The 16,434-nt window shown below is 55.3% G+C and overlaps 1 protein-coding gene across 1 annotated transcript in view; it reads right to left on the reverse strand.

The window, feature by feature from the left end:
• The window catches only part of LIPE (lipase E, hormone sensitive type), a 112,045-nt gene that overhangs the window by 54,199 nt on the left and 41,412 nt on the right, over positions 1-16,434 (reverse strand). Inside the window, exons 10-11 of the mRNA XM_076057480.1 lie at positions 14,598-14,819; positions 1,211-1,355 (exon numbers count right to left, since the gene is read on the reverse strand). Of these exons, the coding sequence (XP_075913595.1) occupies positions 1,211-1,355; positions 14,598-14,819 (367 nt within the window). The remainder of the gene's footprint in view (positions 1-1,210; positions 1,356-14,597; positions 14,820-16,434) is intronic.

The raw sequence follows: 16,434 nt of genomic DNA on the forward strand, positions 1-16,434 counted from the left end.
TGACTGAGTGACTGTGTGACTGAGTGACTGTGACTGAGTGACTGTGTGTCTGTCTGACTGAGTGACTGAGTGACTGTCTGAGTGACTGAGTGACTGACTGAGCGTGTGACTGAGTGATTGACTGACTGAGTGACTGAGTGACTGTCTGAGCGTGTGACTGAGTGACTGAGTGACTGTCTGAGTGACTGAGTGACTGACTGAGCGTGTGACTGAGTGATTGACTGACTGAGTGACTGAGTGACTGTCTGAGCGTGTGACTGAGTGACTGTCTGACTGAGTGACTGACTGAGTGACTGAGTGACTGTCTGAGCGTGTGACTGAGTGACTGTCTGACTGAGTGACTGAGTGACTGTCTAACTGAGTGACTGTCTGACTGAGTGACTGAGTGACTGTCTGACTGAGTGACTGTCTGAGCGTGTGACTGAGTGACTGTCTGACTGAGTGACTGAGTGACTGTGTGACTGAGTGACTGAGTGACTGTGTGACTGAGTGACTGAGTGACTGTGTGACTGAGTGACTGTGTGACTGAGTGACTGAGTGACTGTGTGACTGAGTGACTGTGTGACTGTGTGACTGAGTGACTGTGTGACTGAGTGACTGTGACTGAGTGACTGAGTGACTGTGTGACTGAGTGACTGTGTGACTGAGTGACTGAGTGACTGTGTGACTGAGTGACTGAGTGACTGTGTGACTGAGTGACTGTGTGTCTGTCTGACTGAGTGACTGAGTGATTGTCTGACTGACTGTCTGACTGACTGAGCATGTGACTGAGTGACTCTGTTTGAGTGACCGAGTGACTGACTGAGCACGTGACTGAGTGACTGACTGAGCGTGTGACTGAGTGACTGACTGAGCGTGTGACTGAGTGACTGTCTGAGCGTGTGACTGAGTGACTGAGTGACTGAGTGACTGTCTGACTGAGTGACTGACGGAGCGTGTGACTGAGTGACTGAGTGACTGAGTGACCGAGTGACTGAGTGACTGAGTGACTGTGTGACTGTCTGACTGAGTGACTGAGTGAGCATGTGACTGAGTGACTGAGTGACTGACTGAGCGTGTGACTGAGTGACTGTCTGACTGTCTGACTGAGTGACTGAGTGACTAACTGAGCGTGTGACTGAGTGACTGAGTGAGCATGTGACCGAGTGACTGAGTGACTGACTGAGCGTGTGACTGAGTGACTGCGGGTCACCCCAACCGCTTTACCCACCGAGCAGGTTGTGATGGGTCAAGGCCCAGCAGTAGGCATAGAAGCACTCCTCCAGGGCCCGTGGGAATGGAGACTCGGGAGACAGTGAATAGTCGACAGACAGCACCGGGCAGTCTAAATCAGTCGCCCAATCCCTAAGGTATGGCTAGACACAGACACACACAGACACACACAGAGACACAGTCAGAGACACAGAGACAGAGACACACAGAGACACACAGAGACACACAGAGAGACAGTGAATAGTCGACAGACAGCACCGGGCAGTCTAAATCAGTCGCCCAATCCCTTAGGTATGGCTACACACAGAGACACACACAGACACACAGAGACACAGTCAGAGACACAGAGACACACAGAGACACACAGAGACACAGAGAGACACACAGAGACACAGAGAGACACACAGAGAGACACACAGAGAGACAGTGAATAGTCGACAGACAGCACCGGGCAGTCTAAATCAGTCGCCCAATCCCTAAGGTATGGCTACACACAGACACACAGAGACACACAGAGACACAGTCAGAGACACAGTCAGAGACACACAGAGACACACAGAGACACACACAGACACACACAGTCAGAGACACAGAGACAGAGACACACACAGACACACAGAGAGAGACACAGAGACACACAGAGACACAGAGACACACAGGGAGACAGTGAATAGTCGACAGACAGCACCGGGCAGTCTAAATCAGTCGCCCAATCCCTAAGGTATGGCTAGACACAGACACACAGACACACAGAGACAGAGAGACAGTGAATAGTCGACAGACAGCACTGGGCAGTCTAAATCAGTCGCCCAATCCCTAAGGTATGGCTACACACAGACACACAGAGACACAGAGACACAGTCAGAGACACACAGAGACACACAGAGACACACACAGACACACACAGTCAGAGACACAGAGACAGAGACACACACAGACACACAGAGAGAGACACAGAGACACACAGAGACACAGAGACACACAGGGAGACAGTGAATAGTCAACAGACAGGACTGGGCAGTCTAAATCAGTCGCCCAATCCCTTAGGTATGGCTAGACACAGACACACAGACACACAGAGACAGAGAGACAGTGAATAGTCGACAGACAGCACCGGGCAGTCTAAATCAGTCGCCCAATCCCTAAGGTATGGCTACACACAGACACACAGAGACACAGAGACACAGTCAGAGACACACAGAGACACACAGAGACACACACAGACACACACAGTCAGAGACACAGAGACAGAGACACACACAGACACACAGAGAGAGACACAGAGACACACAGAGACACAGAGACACACAGGGAGACAGTGAATAGTCGACAGACAGGACCGGGCAGTCTAAATCAGTCGCCCAATCCCTTAGGTATGGCTAGACACAGACACACAGACACACAGACATACACACAGTTAGAGAGAGACACACAGAGACACACAGAGACACACAGAGACACACAGAGACACACAGAGAGACACACAGAGACACACACAGAGAGACAGTGAATAGTCGACAGACAGGACCGGGCAGTCTAAATCAGTCGCCCAATCCCTTAGGTATGGCTACACACAGACACACAGACACACAGAGACACAGTCAGAGACACAGAGACAGAGACACACACAGACACACAGAGACACACAGAGACACACAGTCAGACACACAGACACACAGAGACACACAGTCACACAGAGACACACAGAGACACACAGAGACACAGTCAGAGACACAGAGACACACAGAGACACACAGAGACACAGAGAGACACACAGAGACACAGAGAGACACACAGAGAGACAGTGAATAGTCGACAGACAGGACCGGGCAGTCTAAATCAGTCGCCCAATCCCTAAGGTATGGCTACACACAGACACACAGAGACACACAGTCAGAGAGAGACACACAGAGACACACAGAGACACACAGAGAGACAGAGAGACACACAGACACACACAGAGACACACAGAGACACAGAGACACAGAGACACACACAGACACACAGAGAGAGAGACACAGAGAGACACAGAGACACAGTCAGAGACACACAGAGACACAGTCAAAGACACACAGAGACACAGAGAGACACAGAGAGACACAGTCACACAGTCAGAAACACAGAGACAGAGACAGAGAGACACAGAGACTCGGGAGACAGTGAATAGTCGACAGACAGTACCGGGCAGTCTAAATCAGTCGCCCAATCCCTAAGGTATGGCTACACACAGACACACAGACACACAGAGATACAGTCAGAGACACACAGTCAGAGACACAGTCAGAGACACACAGTCAGAGACACAGTCAGAGACACAGACACACAATCAGAGACACAGTCAGAGACACAGAGACACACAGAGACACACATACACACACAGAGACACACACAGAGAGACACACAGAGACACACAGAGAGATAGTGAATAGTCGACAGACAGGACTGGCAGTCTAAATCAGTCGCCCAATCCCTTAGGTATGGCTACACACAGAGACACACACAGACAAACACAGTCAGAGACACAGAGACAGAGACACACACAGACACACAGAGAGAGACACAGAGACACACAGAGACACAGAGACACACAGGGAGACAGTGAATAGTCGACAGACAGTACCGGGCAGTCTAAATCAGTCGCCCAATCCCTAAGGTATGGCTAGACACAGACACACAGACACACAGACATACACACAGTTAGAGAGAGACACACAGAGACACACAGAGAGACACAGAGACACACAGAGACACACAGAGAGAGAGACACAGTCAGAGACACACAGAGACACAGTCAGAGACACACAGAGACACAGTCAGAGACACACAGAGACACAGTCAGAGACACACAGAGACACAGTCAGAGACACACAGAGACACAGTCAGAGACACAGAGAGACACAGTCACACAGTCAGAAACACAGAGAGACAGAGACAGAGAGACACAGAGACTCGGGAGACAGTGAATAGTCGACAGACAGGACTGGGCAGTCTAAATCAGTCGCCCAATCCCTAAGGTATGGCTACACACAGACACACAGAGACACAGAGACACAGTCAGAGACACACAGAGACACACAGAGACACACACAGACACACACAGTCAGAGACACAGAGACAGAGACACACACAGACACAGAGAGAGAGACACAGAGACACACAGAGACACAGAGACACACAGGGAGACAGTGAATAGTCGACAGACAGGACCGGGCAGTCTAAATCAGTCGCCCAATCCCTTAGGTATGGCTAGACACAGACACACAGACACACAGACATACACACAGTTAGAGAGAGACACACAGAGACACACAGAGACACACAGAGACACACAGAGACACACAGAGAGACACACAGAGACACACACAGAGAGACAGTGAATAGTCGACAGACAGGACCGGGCAGTCTAAATCAGTCGCCCAATCCCTTAGGTATGGCTACACACAGACACACAGACACACAGAGACACAGTCAGAGACACAGAGACAGAGACACACACAGACACACAGAGACACACAGAGACACACAGTCAGACACACAGACACACAGAGACACACAGTCACACAGAGACACACAGAGACACACAGAGACACAGTCAGAGACACAGAGACACACAGAGACACACAGAGACACAGAGAGACACACAGAGACACAGAGAGACACACAGAGAGACAGTGAATAGTCGACAGACAGGACCGGGCAGTCTAAATCAGTCGCCCAATCCCTAAGGTATGGCTACACACAGACACACAGAGACACACAGTCAGAGAGAGACACACAGAGACACACAGAGACACACAGAGAGACAGAGAGACACACAGACACACACAGAGACACACAGAGACACAGAGACACAGAGACACACACAGACACACAGAGAGAGAGACACAGAGAGACACAGAGACACAGTCAGAGACACACAGAGACACAGTCAAAGACACACAGAGACACAGAGAGACACAGAGAGACACAGTCACACAGTCAGAAACACAGAGACAGAGACAGAGAGACACAGAGACTCGGGAGACAGTGAATAGTCGACAGACAGTACCGGGCAGTCTAAATCAGTCGCCCAATCCCTAAGGTATGGCTACACACAGACACACAGACACACAGAGATACAGTCAGAGACACACAGTCAGAGACACAGTCAGAGACACACAGTCAGAGACACAGTCAGAGACACAGACACACAATCAGAGACACAGTCAGAGACACAGAGACACACAGAGACACACATACACACACAGAGACACACACAGAGAGACACACAGAGACACACAGAGAGATAGTGAATAGTCGACAGACAGGACTGGCAGTCTAAATCAGTCGCCCAATCCCTTAGGTATGGCTACACACAGAGACACACACAGACAAACACAGTCAGAGACACAGAGACAGAGACACACACAGACACACAGAGAGAGACACAGAGACACACAGAGACACAGAGACACACAGGGAGACAGTGAATAGTCGACAGACAGTACCGGGCAGTCTAAATCAGTCGCCCAATCCCTAAGGTATGGCTAGACACAGACACACAGACACACAGACATACACACAGTTAGAGAGAGACACACAGAGACACACAGAGAGACACAGAGACACACAGAGACACACAGAGAGAGAGACACAGTCAGAGACACACAGAGACACAGTCAGAGACACACAGAGACACAGTCAGAGACACACAGAGACACAGTCAGAGACACACAGAGACACAGTCAGAGACACACAGAGACACAGTCAGAGACACAGAGAGACACAGTCACACAGTCAGAAACACAGAGAGACAGAGACAGAGAGACACAGAGACTCGGGAGACAGTGAATAGTCGACAGACAGGACTGGGCAGTCTAAATCAGTCGCCCAATCCCTAAGGTATGGCTACACACAGACACACAGAGACACAGAGACACAGTCAGAGACACACAGAGACACACAGAGACACACACAGACACACACAGTCAGAGACACAGAGACAGAGACACACACAGACACAGAGAGAGAGACACAGAGACACACAGAGACACAGAGACACACAGGGAGACAGTGAATAGTCGACAGACAGGACCGGGCAGTCTAAATCAGTCGCCCAATCCCTTAGGTATGGCTAGACACAGACACACAGACACACAGACATACACACAGTTAGAGAGAGACACACAGAGACACACAGAGACACACAGAGACACACAGAGACACACAGAGAGACACACAGAGACACACACAGAGAGACGGTGAATAGTCGACAGACAGGACCGGGCAGTCTAAATCAGTCGCCCAATCCCTTAGGTATGGCTACACACAGACACACAGACACACAGAGACACAGTCAGAGACACAGAGACAGAGACACACACAGACACACAGAGACACACAGTCAGACACACAGACACACAGAGACACACAGTCACACAGAGACACACAGAGACACACAGAGACACAGTCAGAGACACAGAGACACACAGAGACACACAGAGACACACAGAGACACAGAGAGACACACAGAGACACAGAGAGACACACAGAGAGACAGTGAATAGTCGACAGACAGGACCGGGCAGTCTAAATCAGTCGCCCAATCCCTAAGGTATGGCTACACACAGACACACAGAGACACACAGTCAGAGAGAGACACACAGAGACACACAGAGACACACAGAGAGACACACAGACACACACAGAGACACACAGAGACACAGAGACACACACAGACACACAGAGAGAGAGACACAGAGAGACACAGAGACACAGTCAGAGACACACAGAGACACAGTCAAAGACACACAGAGACACAGAGAGACACAGAGAGACACAGTCACACAGTCAGAAACACAGAGACAGAGACAGAGAGACACAGAGACTCGGGAGACAGTGAATAGTCGACAGACAGTACCGGGCAGTCTAAATCAGTCGCCCAATCCCTAAGGTATGGCTACACACAGACACACAGACACACAGAGATACAGTCAGAGACACACAGTCAGAGACACAGTCAGAGACACACAGTCAGAGACACAGTCAGAGACACAGACACACAATCAGAGACACAGTCAGAGACACAGAGACACACAGAGACACACATACACACACAGAGACACACACAGAGAGACACACAGAGACACACAGAGAGACAGTGAATAGTCGACAGACAGGACTGGCAGTCTAAATCAGTCGCCCAATCCCTTAGGTATGGCTACACACAGAGACACACACAGACACACACAGTCAGAGACACAGAGACAGAGACACACACAGACACACAGAGAGAGACACAGAGACACACAGAGACACAGAGACACACAGGGAGACAGTGAATAGTCGACAGACAGTACCGGGCAGTCTAAATCAGTCGCCCAATCCCTAAGGTATGGCTAGACACAGACACACAGACACACAGACATACACACAGTTAGAGAGAGACACACAGAGACACACAGAGAGACACAGAGACACACAGAGACACACAGAGAGAGAGACACAGAGAGACACAGAGACACAGTCAGAGACACACAGAGACACAGTCAGAGACACACAGAGACACAGTCAGAGACACACAGAGACACAGTCAGAGACACACAGAGACACAGAGAGACACAGTCACACAGTCAGAAACACAGAGAGACAGAGACAGAGAGACACAAAGACTCGGGAGACAGTGAATAGTCGACAGACAGGACTGGGCAGTCTAAATCAGTCGCCCAATCCCTAAGGTATGGCTACACACAGACACACAGACACACAGTCAGAGACACAGAGACACACAGAGACACACAGAGACACACAGACACACACAGAGACACACAGAGACACACAGAGACACACAGAGAGACAGAGAGACACACAGGGAGACAGTGAATAGTCGACAGACAGGACTGGGCAGTCTAAATCAGTCGCCCAATCCCTAAGGTATGGCTACACACAGACACACAGAGACACAGACACAGAGACACACAGTCAGAGACACAGAGACAGAGACACACAGAGACTCAGTCAGAGAGACACAGAGACAGACACACAGAGAGACACACAGAGAGACAGTGAATAGTCGACAGACAGGACTGGGCAGTCTAAATCAGTTGCCCAATCCCTAAGGTATGGCTACACACAGACACACAGAGACACAGACACACACAGACACACACAGTCAGAAACACAGAGACACACAGTTAGAGACACAGAGACACAGTCAGAGACACAGACACACAGAGACACACAGAGACAGAGAGACAGGGAGACAGAGACAGTGAATAGTCGACAGACAGGACTGGGCAGTCTAAATCAGTCGCCCAATCCCTAAGGTATGGCTACACACAGACACACAGAGACACACAGTCAGAGACACAGAGACAGAGACACAGAGACAGAGACACACAGAGACTCAGTCAGAGAGACACAGAGAGACAGACACACAGAGACACACAGAGACACACAGAGACAGACACACAGAGAGACACACAGAGAGACACAGACACACAGAGACACACAGAGACACACAGAGACACAGAGACACACAGAGAGACACAGTCAGAGAGAGACACAGAGACACACAGAGACACAGACACACAGAGACACAGACAGAGACACACAGAGACACAGACACACAGTCAGAGATGCACAGTCAGAGAGAGAGACACAGTCAGAGACACACAGAGACACACAGAGACACACAGAGAGAGACAGAGACACAGACACACAGAGAGAGACACACAGAGAGACACACAGAGAGACAGTGAATAGTCGACAGACAGCACCGGGCAGTCTAAATCAGTCGCCCAATCCCTAAGGTATGGCTACACACAGACACACAGAGACACAGACACAGAGACACACAGTCAGAGACACAGAGACAGAGACACACAGTCAGACACACAGTCAGACACACAGTCAGAGACACACAGAGACACACAGAGACACACAGAGACAGAGACACAGTCAGAGACACACAGTCAGAGACAGTCAGAGACACAGACACACAATCAGAGACACAGTCAGAGACACAGTCAGAGACACAGTCAGAGACACACAGAGACACACAGAGACACACAGAGACAGAGACAGAGAGACACACAGAGACACAGAGACACACACAGAGAGAGACAGTCAGAGAGACAGAGACACAGAGACACACAGACACACACAGAGACACAGAGAGACACAGAGACACACAGAGACACACAGAGACACAAAGACACACAGAGACATACAGAGACACAGAGACACACAGAGACACACAGAGACAGACAGAGACACACAGAGACACACAGAGACACACAGAGACATACAGAGACACACAGAGACATACAGAGACACACAGAGACACACAGAGACACACAGAGAGACACAGAGACACACAGAGAGACACAGAGAGACACAGAGAGACACAGAGACACACAGAGACACAGTCAGAGACACAGAGACACACAGAGACACTCTCTCCGTGTCTCTCTCTCCCCGTGTCTCTCTCTCTCCTCGTGTCTCTCTCCCCCCGTGTCTCTCTCTCTCCCCGTGTCTCTCCCCCCGTGTCTCTCTCTCCCCGTGTCTCTCCTCCCCGTGTCTCTCCCCCCGTGTCTCTCTCTCCCCGTGTCTCTCTCTCCCCGTGTCTCTCTCTCCCCGTGTCTCTCTCCCTCCGTGTCTCTCTCTCCCCGTGTCTCTCTCTCCCCGTGTCTCTCTCCCCGTGTCTCTCTCTCCCCGTGTCTCTCTCTCCCCGTGTCTCTCTCCCCGTGTCTCTCTCTCTCCGTGTCTCCGTGTCTCTCTCTCCCCGTGTCTCTCTCTCCCCGTGTCTCTCTCTCTCCCCGTGTCTCTCTCTCTCCCCGTGTCTCTCTCTCTCCCCGTGTCTCTCTCTCTCCCCGTGTCTCTCTATCCCCGTGTCTCTCTCCCCGTGTCTCTCTCCCCCCGTGTCCCGTGTCTATCTCCCCGTGTCTCTCTCCGTGACTCTCTCTCCCCGTGTCTCTCTCTCCCCGTGTCTCTCTCCGTGTCTCTCTCTCCCCGTGTTTCTCTCCGTGTCTCTCTCTCCCCGTGTCTCTCTCTCTCCGTGTCTCCGTGTCTCTCTCTCCCCGTGTCTCTCTCTCCCCGTGTTTCTCTCCCCCCGTGTCTCTCTCCCCCCGTGTCTCTCTCTCCCCGTGTCTCTCTCCCCGTGTCTCTCTCTCCCCGTGTCTCTCTCTCCCCGTGTCTCTCTCTCCCCGTGTCTCTCTCTCTCCGTGTCTCTCTCTCCGTGTCTCTCTCCCCGTGTCTCTCTCTCTCCCCGTGTCTCTCTCTCTCCCCGTGTCTCTCTCTCTCCCCGTGTCTCTCTCCCCTGTCTCTCTATCCCCGTGTCTCTCTCCCCGTGTCTCTCTCTCCCCGTGTCTCTCTCCCCCCGTGTCCCATGTCTCTCTCTCCCCGTGTCTCTCTCTCTCCGTGTCTCTCTCTGTGTCTCTCTCTCCCCGTGTCTCTCTCTCCGTGTCTCTCTCTCCCCGTGTCTCTCTCTCCCCGTCTCTCTCCGTGTCTCTCTCCGTGTCTCTCTCCCCGTGTCTCTCTCTCCCCGTGTCTCTCTCTCCCCGTGTCTCTCTCTCCCCGTGTCTCTCTCTCTCCCGTGTCTCTCTCTCTCCCCCCGTGTCTCTCTCTCCCCGTGTCTCTCTCCCCGTGTCTCTCTCCCCGTGTCTTTCTCTCCCCGTGTCTCTGTGTCTCTCTCTCTCCGTGTCTCTCTCTCCCCGTGTCTCCGTGTCTCTCTCTCCCCGTGTCTCTCTCTCCCCGTGTCTCTTTCTCCCCGTGTCTCTCTCTCTCCGTGTCTCCGTGTCTCTCTCTCCCCGTGTCTCTCTCTCCCCGTGTCTCTCTCTCCCCGTGTCTCTCTCTCCCCGTGTCTCTCTCTCTCCTGTGTGTCTCTCTCCCCCCGTGTCTCTCTCTCTCTCTCCCCGTGTCTCTCTCCCCGTGTCTCTCTCTCCCCGTGTCTTTCTCTCCCCGTGTCTCTCTCTCCCCGTGTCTCTCTCTCCCCGTGTCTCCGTGTCTCTCTCTCCCCGTGTCTCTCTCCCCGTGTCTCCGTGTCTCTCTCCCCGTGTCTCTCTCTCCCCCCGTGTCTCTCTCTCTCTCTCCCCGTGTCTCTCTCCCCGTGTCTCTCTCTCCCCGTGTCTCTCTCTCCCCATGTCTCTCTCTCCCCGTGTCTCTCTCCCCCCGTGTCTCTCTCTCCCCCCGTGTCTTTCTCCCCGTGTCTCTCTCCCCCCGTGTCTCCGTGTCTCTCCCCGTGTCTCTCTCCCCATGTCTCTCTCTCCCCCCGTGTCTCTCTCTCCCCCCGTGTCTTTCTCCCCGTGTCTCCGTGTCTCTCTCCCCGTGTCTCTCTCTCCCCGTGTCTCTCTCTCCCCGTGTCTCTCTCCCCCCGTGTCTCTCTCTCCCCCCGTGTCTTTCTCCCCGTGTCTCTCTCCCCCCGTGTCTCCGTGTCTCTCCCCGTGTCTCTCTCCCCATGTCTCTCTCTCCCCCCGTGTCTCTCTCTCCCCCCGTGTCTTTCTCCCCGTGTCTCCGTGTCTCTCTCCCCGTGTCTCTCTCTCCCCGTGTCTCTCTCTCCCCGTGTCTCTCCCCCCGTGTCTCCGTGTCTCTCTCCCCGTGTCTCTCTCTCCCCGTGTCTCTCTCTCCCCCCGTGTCTCTCTCTCTCCCCGTGTGTCTCTCTCCACGTGTCTCTCTCTCCCCCCGTGTCTCTCTCTCTCTCCCCGTGTCTCTCTCTCCCCGTGTCTCTCTCTCCCCCCGTGTCTCTCTCTCCCCCTGTGTGTCTCTCTCCCCTGTGTGTCTCTCTCCCCGTGTCTCTCTCTCCCCCCGTGTCTCTCTCTCCCCGTGTCTCTCTCTCTCCCCGTGTCTCTCTCTCCCCGTGTCTCTCTCTCTCCCCGTGTCTCTCTCTCCCCGTGTCTCTCTCTCACCCCGTGTCTCTCTCCCCCCGTGTCTCTCTCTCCCCATGTCTCTCTCTCCCCGTGTCTCTCTCCCCCCGTGTCTCTCTCTCCCCCCGTGTCTTTCTCCCCGTGTCTCTCTCCCCCCGTGTCTCCGTGTCTCTCCCCGTGTCTCTCTCCCCATGTCTCTCTCTCCCCCCGTGTCTCTCTCTCCCCCCGTGTCTTTCTCCCCGTGTCTCCGTGTCTCTCTCCCCGTGTCTCTCTCTCCCCGTGTCTCTCTCTCCCCGTGTCTCTCTCCCCCCGTGTCTCTCTCTCCCCCCGTGTCTTTCTCCCCATGTCTCTCTCCCCCCGTGTCTCCGTGTCTCTCCCCGTGTCTCTCTCCCCATGTCTCTCTCTCCCCCCGTGTCTCTCTCTCCCCCCGTGTCTTTCTCCCCGTGTCTCCGTGTCTCTCTCCCCGTGTCTCTCTCTCCCCGTGTCTCTCTCTCCCCGTGTCTCTCCCCCCGTGTCTCCGTGTCTCTCTCCCCGTGTCTCTCTCTCCCCGTGTCTCTCTCTCCCCCCGTGTCTCTCTCTCTCCCCGTGTGTCTCTCTCCCCGTGTCTCTCTCTCCCCCCGTGTCTCTCTCTCTCCCCGTGTCTCTCTCTCCCCGTGTCTCTCTCTCCCCCCGTGTCTCTCTCTCCCCCTGTGTGTCTCTCTCCCCTGTGTGTCTCTCCCCGTGTCTCTCTCCCCCCGTGTCTCTCTCCCCCCGTGTCTCTCTCTCCGTGTCTCCCCCCGTGTCTCTCTCCCCGTGTCTCTCTCCCCGTGTCTCTCTCCCCGTGTCTCTCTCTCCCCGTGTCTCTCTCTCACCCCGTGTCTCTCTCCCCGTGTCTCTCTCTCTCCCCGTGTCTCTCTCCCCGTGTCTCTCTCCCCGTGTCTCTCTCCCCGTGTCTCTATCCCCGTGTCTCCGTGTCTCTCTCTCCCCGTGTCTCTCTCTCCCCGTGTCTCTCTCTCTCTCCCCCCTGTCTCTCTCTCTCCCCGTGTCTCTCTCTCCCCCCGTGTCTTTCTCTCCCCCCGTGTCTTTCTCCCCGTGTCTCTCTCCCCCCGTGTCTCCGTGTCTCTCCCCGTGTCTCTCTCCCCATGTCTCTCTCTCCCCCCGTGTCTCTCTCTCCCCCCGTGTCTTTCTCCCCGTGTCTCCGTGTCTCTCTCCCCGTGTCTCTCTCTCCCCGTGTCTCTCTCTCCCCGTGTCTCTCTCCCCCCGTGTCTCTCTCTCCCCCCGTGTCTTTCTCCCCGTGTCTCTCTCCCCCCGTGTCTCCGTGTCTCTCCCCGTGTCTCTCTCCCCATGTCTCTCTCTCCCCCCGTGTCTCTCTCTCCCCCCGTGTCTTTCTCCCCGTGTCTCCGTGTCTCTCTCCCCGTGTCTCTCTCTCCCCGTGTCTCTCTCTCCCCGTGTCTCTCTCCCCGTGTCTCTCTCCCCCCGTGTCTCTCTCTCTCCCCGTGTGTCTCTCTCCCCGTGTCTCTCTCTCCCCCCGTGTCTCTCTCTCTCCCCGTGTCTCTCTCTCCCCGTGTCTCTCTCTCCCCCCGTGTCTCTCTCTCCCCCTGTGTGTCTCTCTCCCCTGTGTGTCTCTCCCCGTGTCTCTCTCCCCCCGTGTCTCTCTCCCCCCGTGTCTCTCTCTCCGTGTCTCCCCCCGTGTCTCTCTCCCCGTGTCTCTCTCCCCGTGTCTCTCTCCCCGTGTCTCTCTCTCCCCGTGTCTCTCTCTCACCCCGTGTCTCTCTCCCCGTGTCTCTCTCTCTCCCCGTGTCTCTCTCCCCGTGTCTCTCTCCCCGTGTCTCTCTCCCCGTGTCTCTCTCTCCCCGTGTCTCTCTCTCCCCGTGTCTCCGTGTCTCTCTCTCCCCGTGTCTCTCTCCCCGTGTCTCTCTCCCCGTGTCTCTCTCTCTCCCCGTGTCTCTCTCCCCGTCTCTCTCTCCCCGTGTCTCTCTCTCCCCGTGTCTCTCTCTCTCCCCGTGTCTCTCTCTCTCCCCGTGTCTCTCTCTCCCCGTGTCTCTCTCTCCCCGTGTCTCTCTCTCTCCCCGTGTCTCTCTCCCCGTGTCTCTCCCCCCGTGTCTCTCCCCGTGTCTCTCTCTCCCCGTGTCTCTCTCCCCGTGTCTCTCTCTCTATCTCTCTCACTCCGTGTCTCTCTCCCCGTGTCTCTCTCTCCCCCGTGTCTCCGTGTCTCTCTCCCCGTGTCTCTCTCTCCCCCGTGTCTCCGTGTCTCTCTCCCCGTGTCTCTCCCCGTGTCTCTCTCCCCGTGTCTCTCCCCCCGTGTCTCTCCCCGTGTCTCTCTCTCCCCGTGTCTCTCTCTCTATCTCTCTCACTCCGTGTCTCTCTCCCCGTGTCTCTCTCTCCCCCGTGTCTCCGTGTCTCTCTCCCCGTGTCTCTCTCTCCCCCGTGTCTCCGTGTCTCTCTCCCCGTGTCTCTCTCTCCCCCGTGTCTCCGTGTCTCTCTCCCCGTGTCTCTCTCTCTCTCCCCGTGTCTCTCCCTGTGTCTCTCTCCCCGTGTCTCTCCCCCCGTGTCTCCGTGTCTCACCTCATGTGATCGTGATGTCTGCGCCACGAATCCTCCTCCGTGGATCTGCAGGACGAGGTGGGGGGAGGGGGGGCGACCCCCCCTCACGGCCCCTCCCCTCATCCACGACGAGGAGGATGAGGAGGTAGAGGATGAGGAGGTGGAGGATGAGGAGGTGGAGGAGTTTGAGCTGGTGGTGGTGTTTACATCTTCAACCATGAGAGAACGCAACTCTGGACTGTCCTGGAGAGACACGGTGAGAGAGAGACACGGGGAGAGAGAGAGACACGGGGAGAGAGAGAGACACGGGGAGAGAGACACGGGGAGAGAGAGAGACACGGGGAGAGAGAGAGACACGGGGAGAGAGGGAGACACGGGGGGAGAGAGAGACACGGGGAGAGAGAGAGACACGGGGAGAGAGAGAGACACGGGGAGAGAGAGAGACACGGGGAGAGAGAGAAACACGGGGAGAGAGGGAGACACGGGGAGAGAGGGAGACACGGGGGGAGAGAGAGACACGGGGAGAGAGAGAGACACGGGGAGAGAGAGAGACACGGGGAGAGAGAGAGACACGGGGAGAGAGAGAGACACGGGGAGAGAGAGAGACACGGGGAGAGAGGGAGACACGGGGGGAGAGAGAGACACGGGGAGAGAGAGAGACACGGGGAGAGAGAGAGACACGGGGAGAGAGAGAGACACGGGGAGAGAGAGAGACACGGGGAGAGAGAGAGACACGGGGAGAGAGGGAGACACGGGGGGAGAGAGAGACACGGGGAGAGAGGGAGACACGGGGAGAGAGGGAGACACGGGGGAGAGAGAGACACGGGGAGAGAGAGACACGGGGAGAGAGAGACACGGGGAGAGAGAGACACGGGGAGAGAGAGACACGGGGAGAGAGAGAGACACGGGGAGAGAGAGACACGGGGAGAGAGAGAGACGGGGAGAGAGAGACACGGGGAGAGAGAGAGACACGGGGAGAGAGAGACACGGGGAGAGAGAGACACGGGGAGAGAGAGACACGGGGAGAGAGAGACACGGGGAGAGAGAGACACGGGGAGAGAGAGACACGGGGAGAGAGAGAGACGGGGAGAGAGAGACACGGGGAGAGAGAGACACGGGGAGAGAGAGAGACGGGGAGAGAGAGACACGGGGAGAGAGAGAGACACGGCGAGAGAGAGAGACACGGCGAGAGAGAGACACGGGGAGAGAGAGACACGGGGAGAGAGAGACACGGGGAGAGAGAGAGAGACACGGGGAGAGGGAGAAACACGAGGAGAGAGAGAGACACGGGGAGAGAGACACGGGGAGAGAGAGACACGGGGAGAGAGAGAGACACGGGGAGAGAGAGGCACGGAGAGAGAGAGACACGGGGAGAGAAACACGGGGAGAGAGAGAGACACGGGGAGAGAGAGACACACGGGGAGAGAGAGACACGGGAAGAGAGAGAGACGGGGAGAGAGAGACACGGGGAGAGAGAGACACGGGGAGAGAGAGACACGGGGAGAGAGACACAGGGTGAGAGAGACACGAGGAGAGAGAGACACGGGGAGAGAGAGAGACACGGGGAGAGAGAGATACACGGGGTGAGAGAGAGACACGGGGAGAGACACGGGGAGAGAGAGAGACACGGGGAGAGAGAGAGACACGGGGAGAGAGAGACACGGGGAGAGAGAGACACGGGGAGAGAGAGAGACACGGGGAGAGAGAGACACGGGGAGAGAGAGAGACGGGGAGAGAGAGACACGGGGAGAGAGAGAGACACGGGGAGAGAGAGACACGGGGAGAGAGAGACACGGGGAGAGAGAGACACGGGGAGAGAGAGACACGGGGAGAGAGAGACACGGGGAGAGAGAGACAC

The sequence above is a fragment of the Petromyzon marinus genome, chromosome 82, assembly GCF_048934315.1.
Source record: "Petromyzon marinus isolate PM22_M1 ecotype Great Lakes invasive population chromosome 82, UKy_Petmar_22M1.pri1.0, whole genome shotgun sequence".
Classification (NCBI taxonomy): Eukaryota; Metazoa; Chordata; class Hyperoartia; order Petromyzontiformes; family Petromyzontidae; genus Petromyzon; species Petromyzon marinus.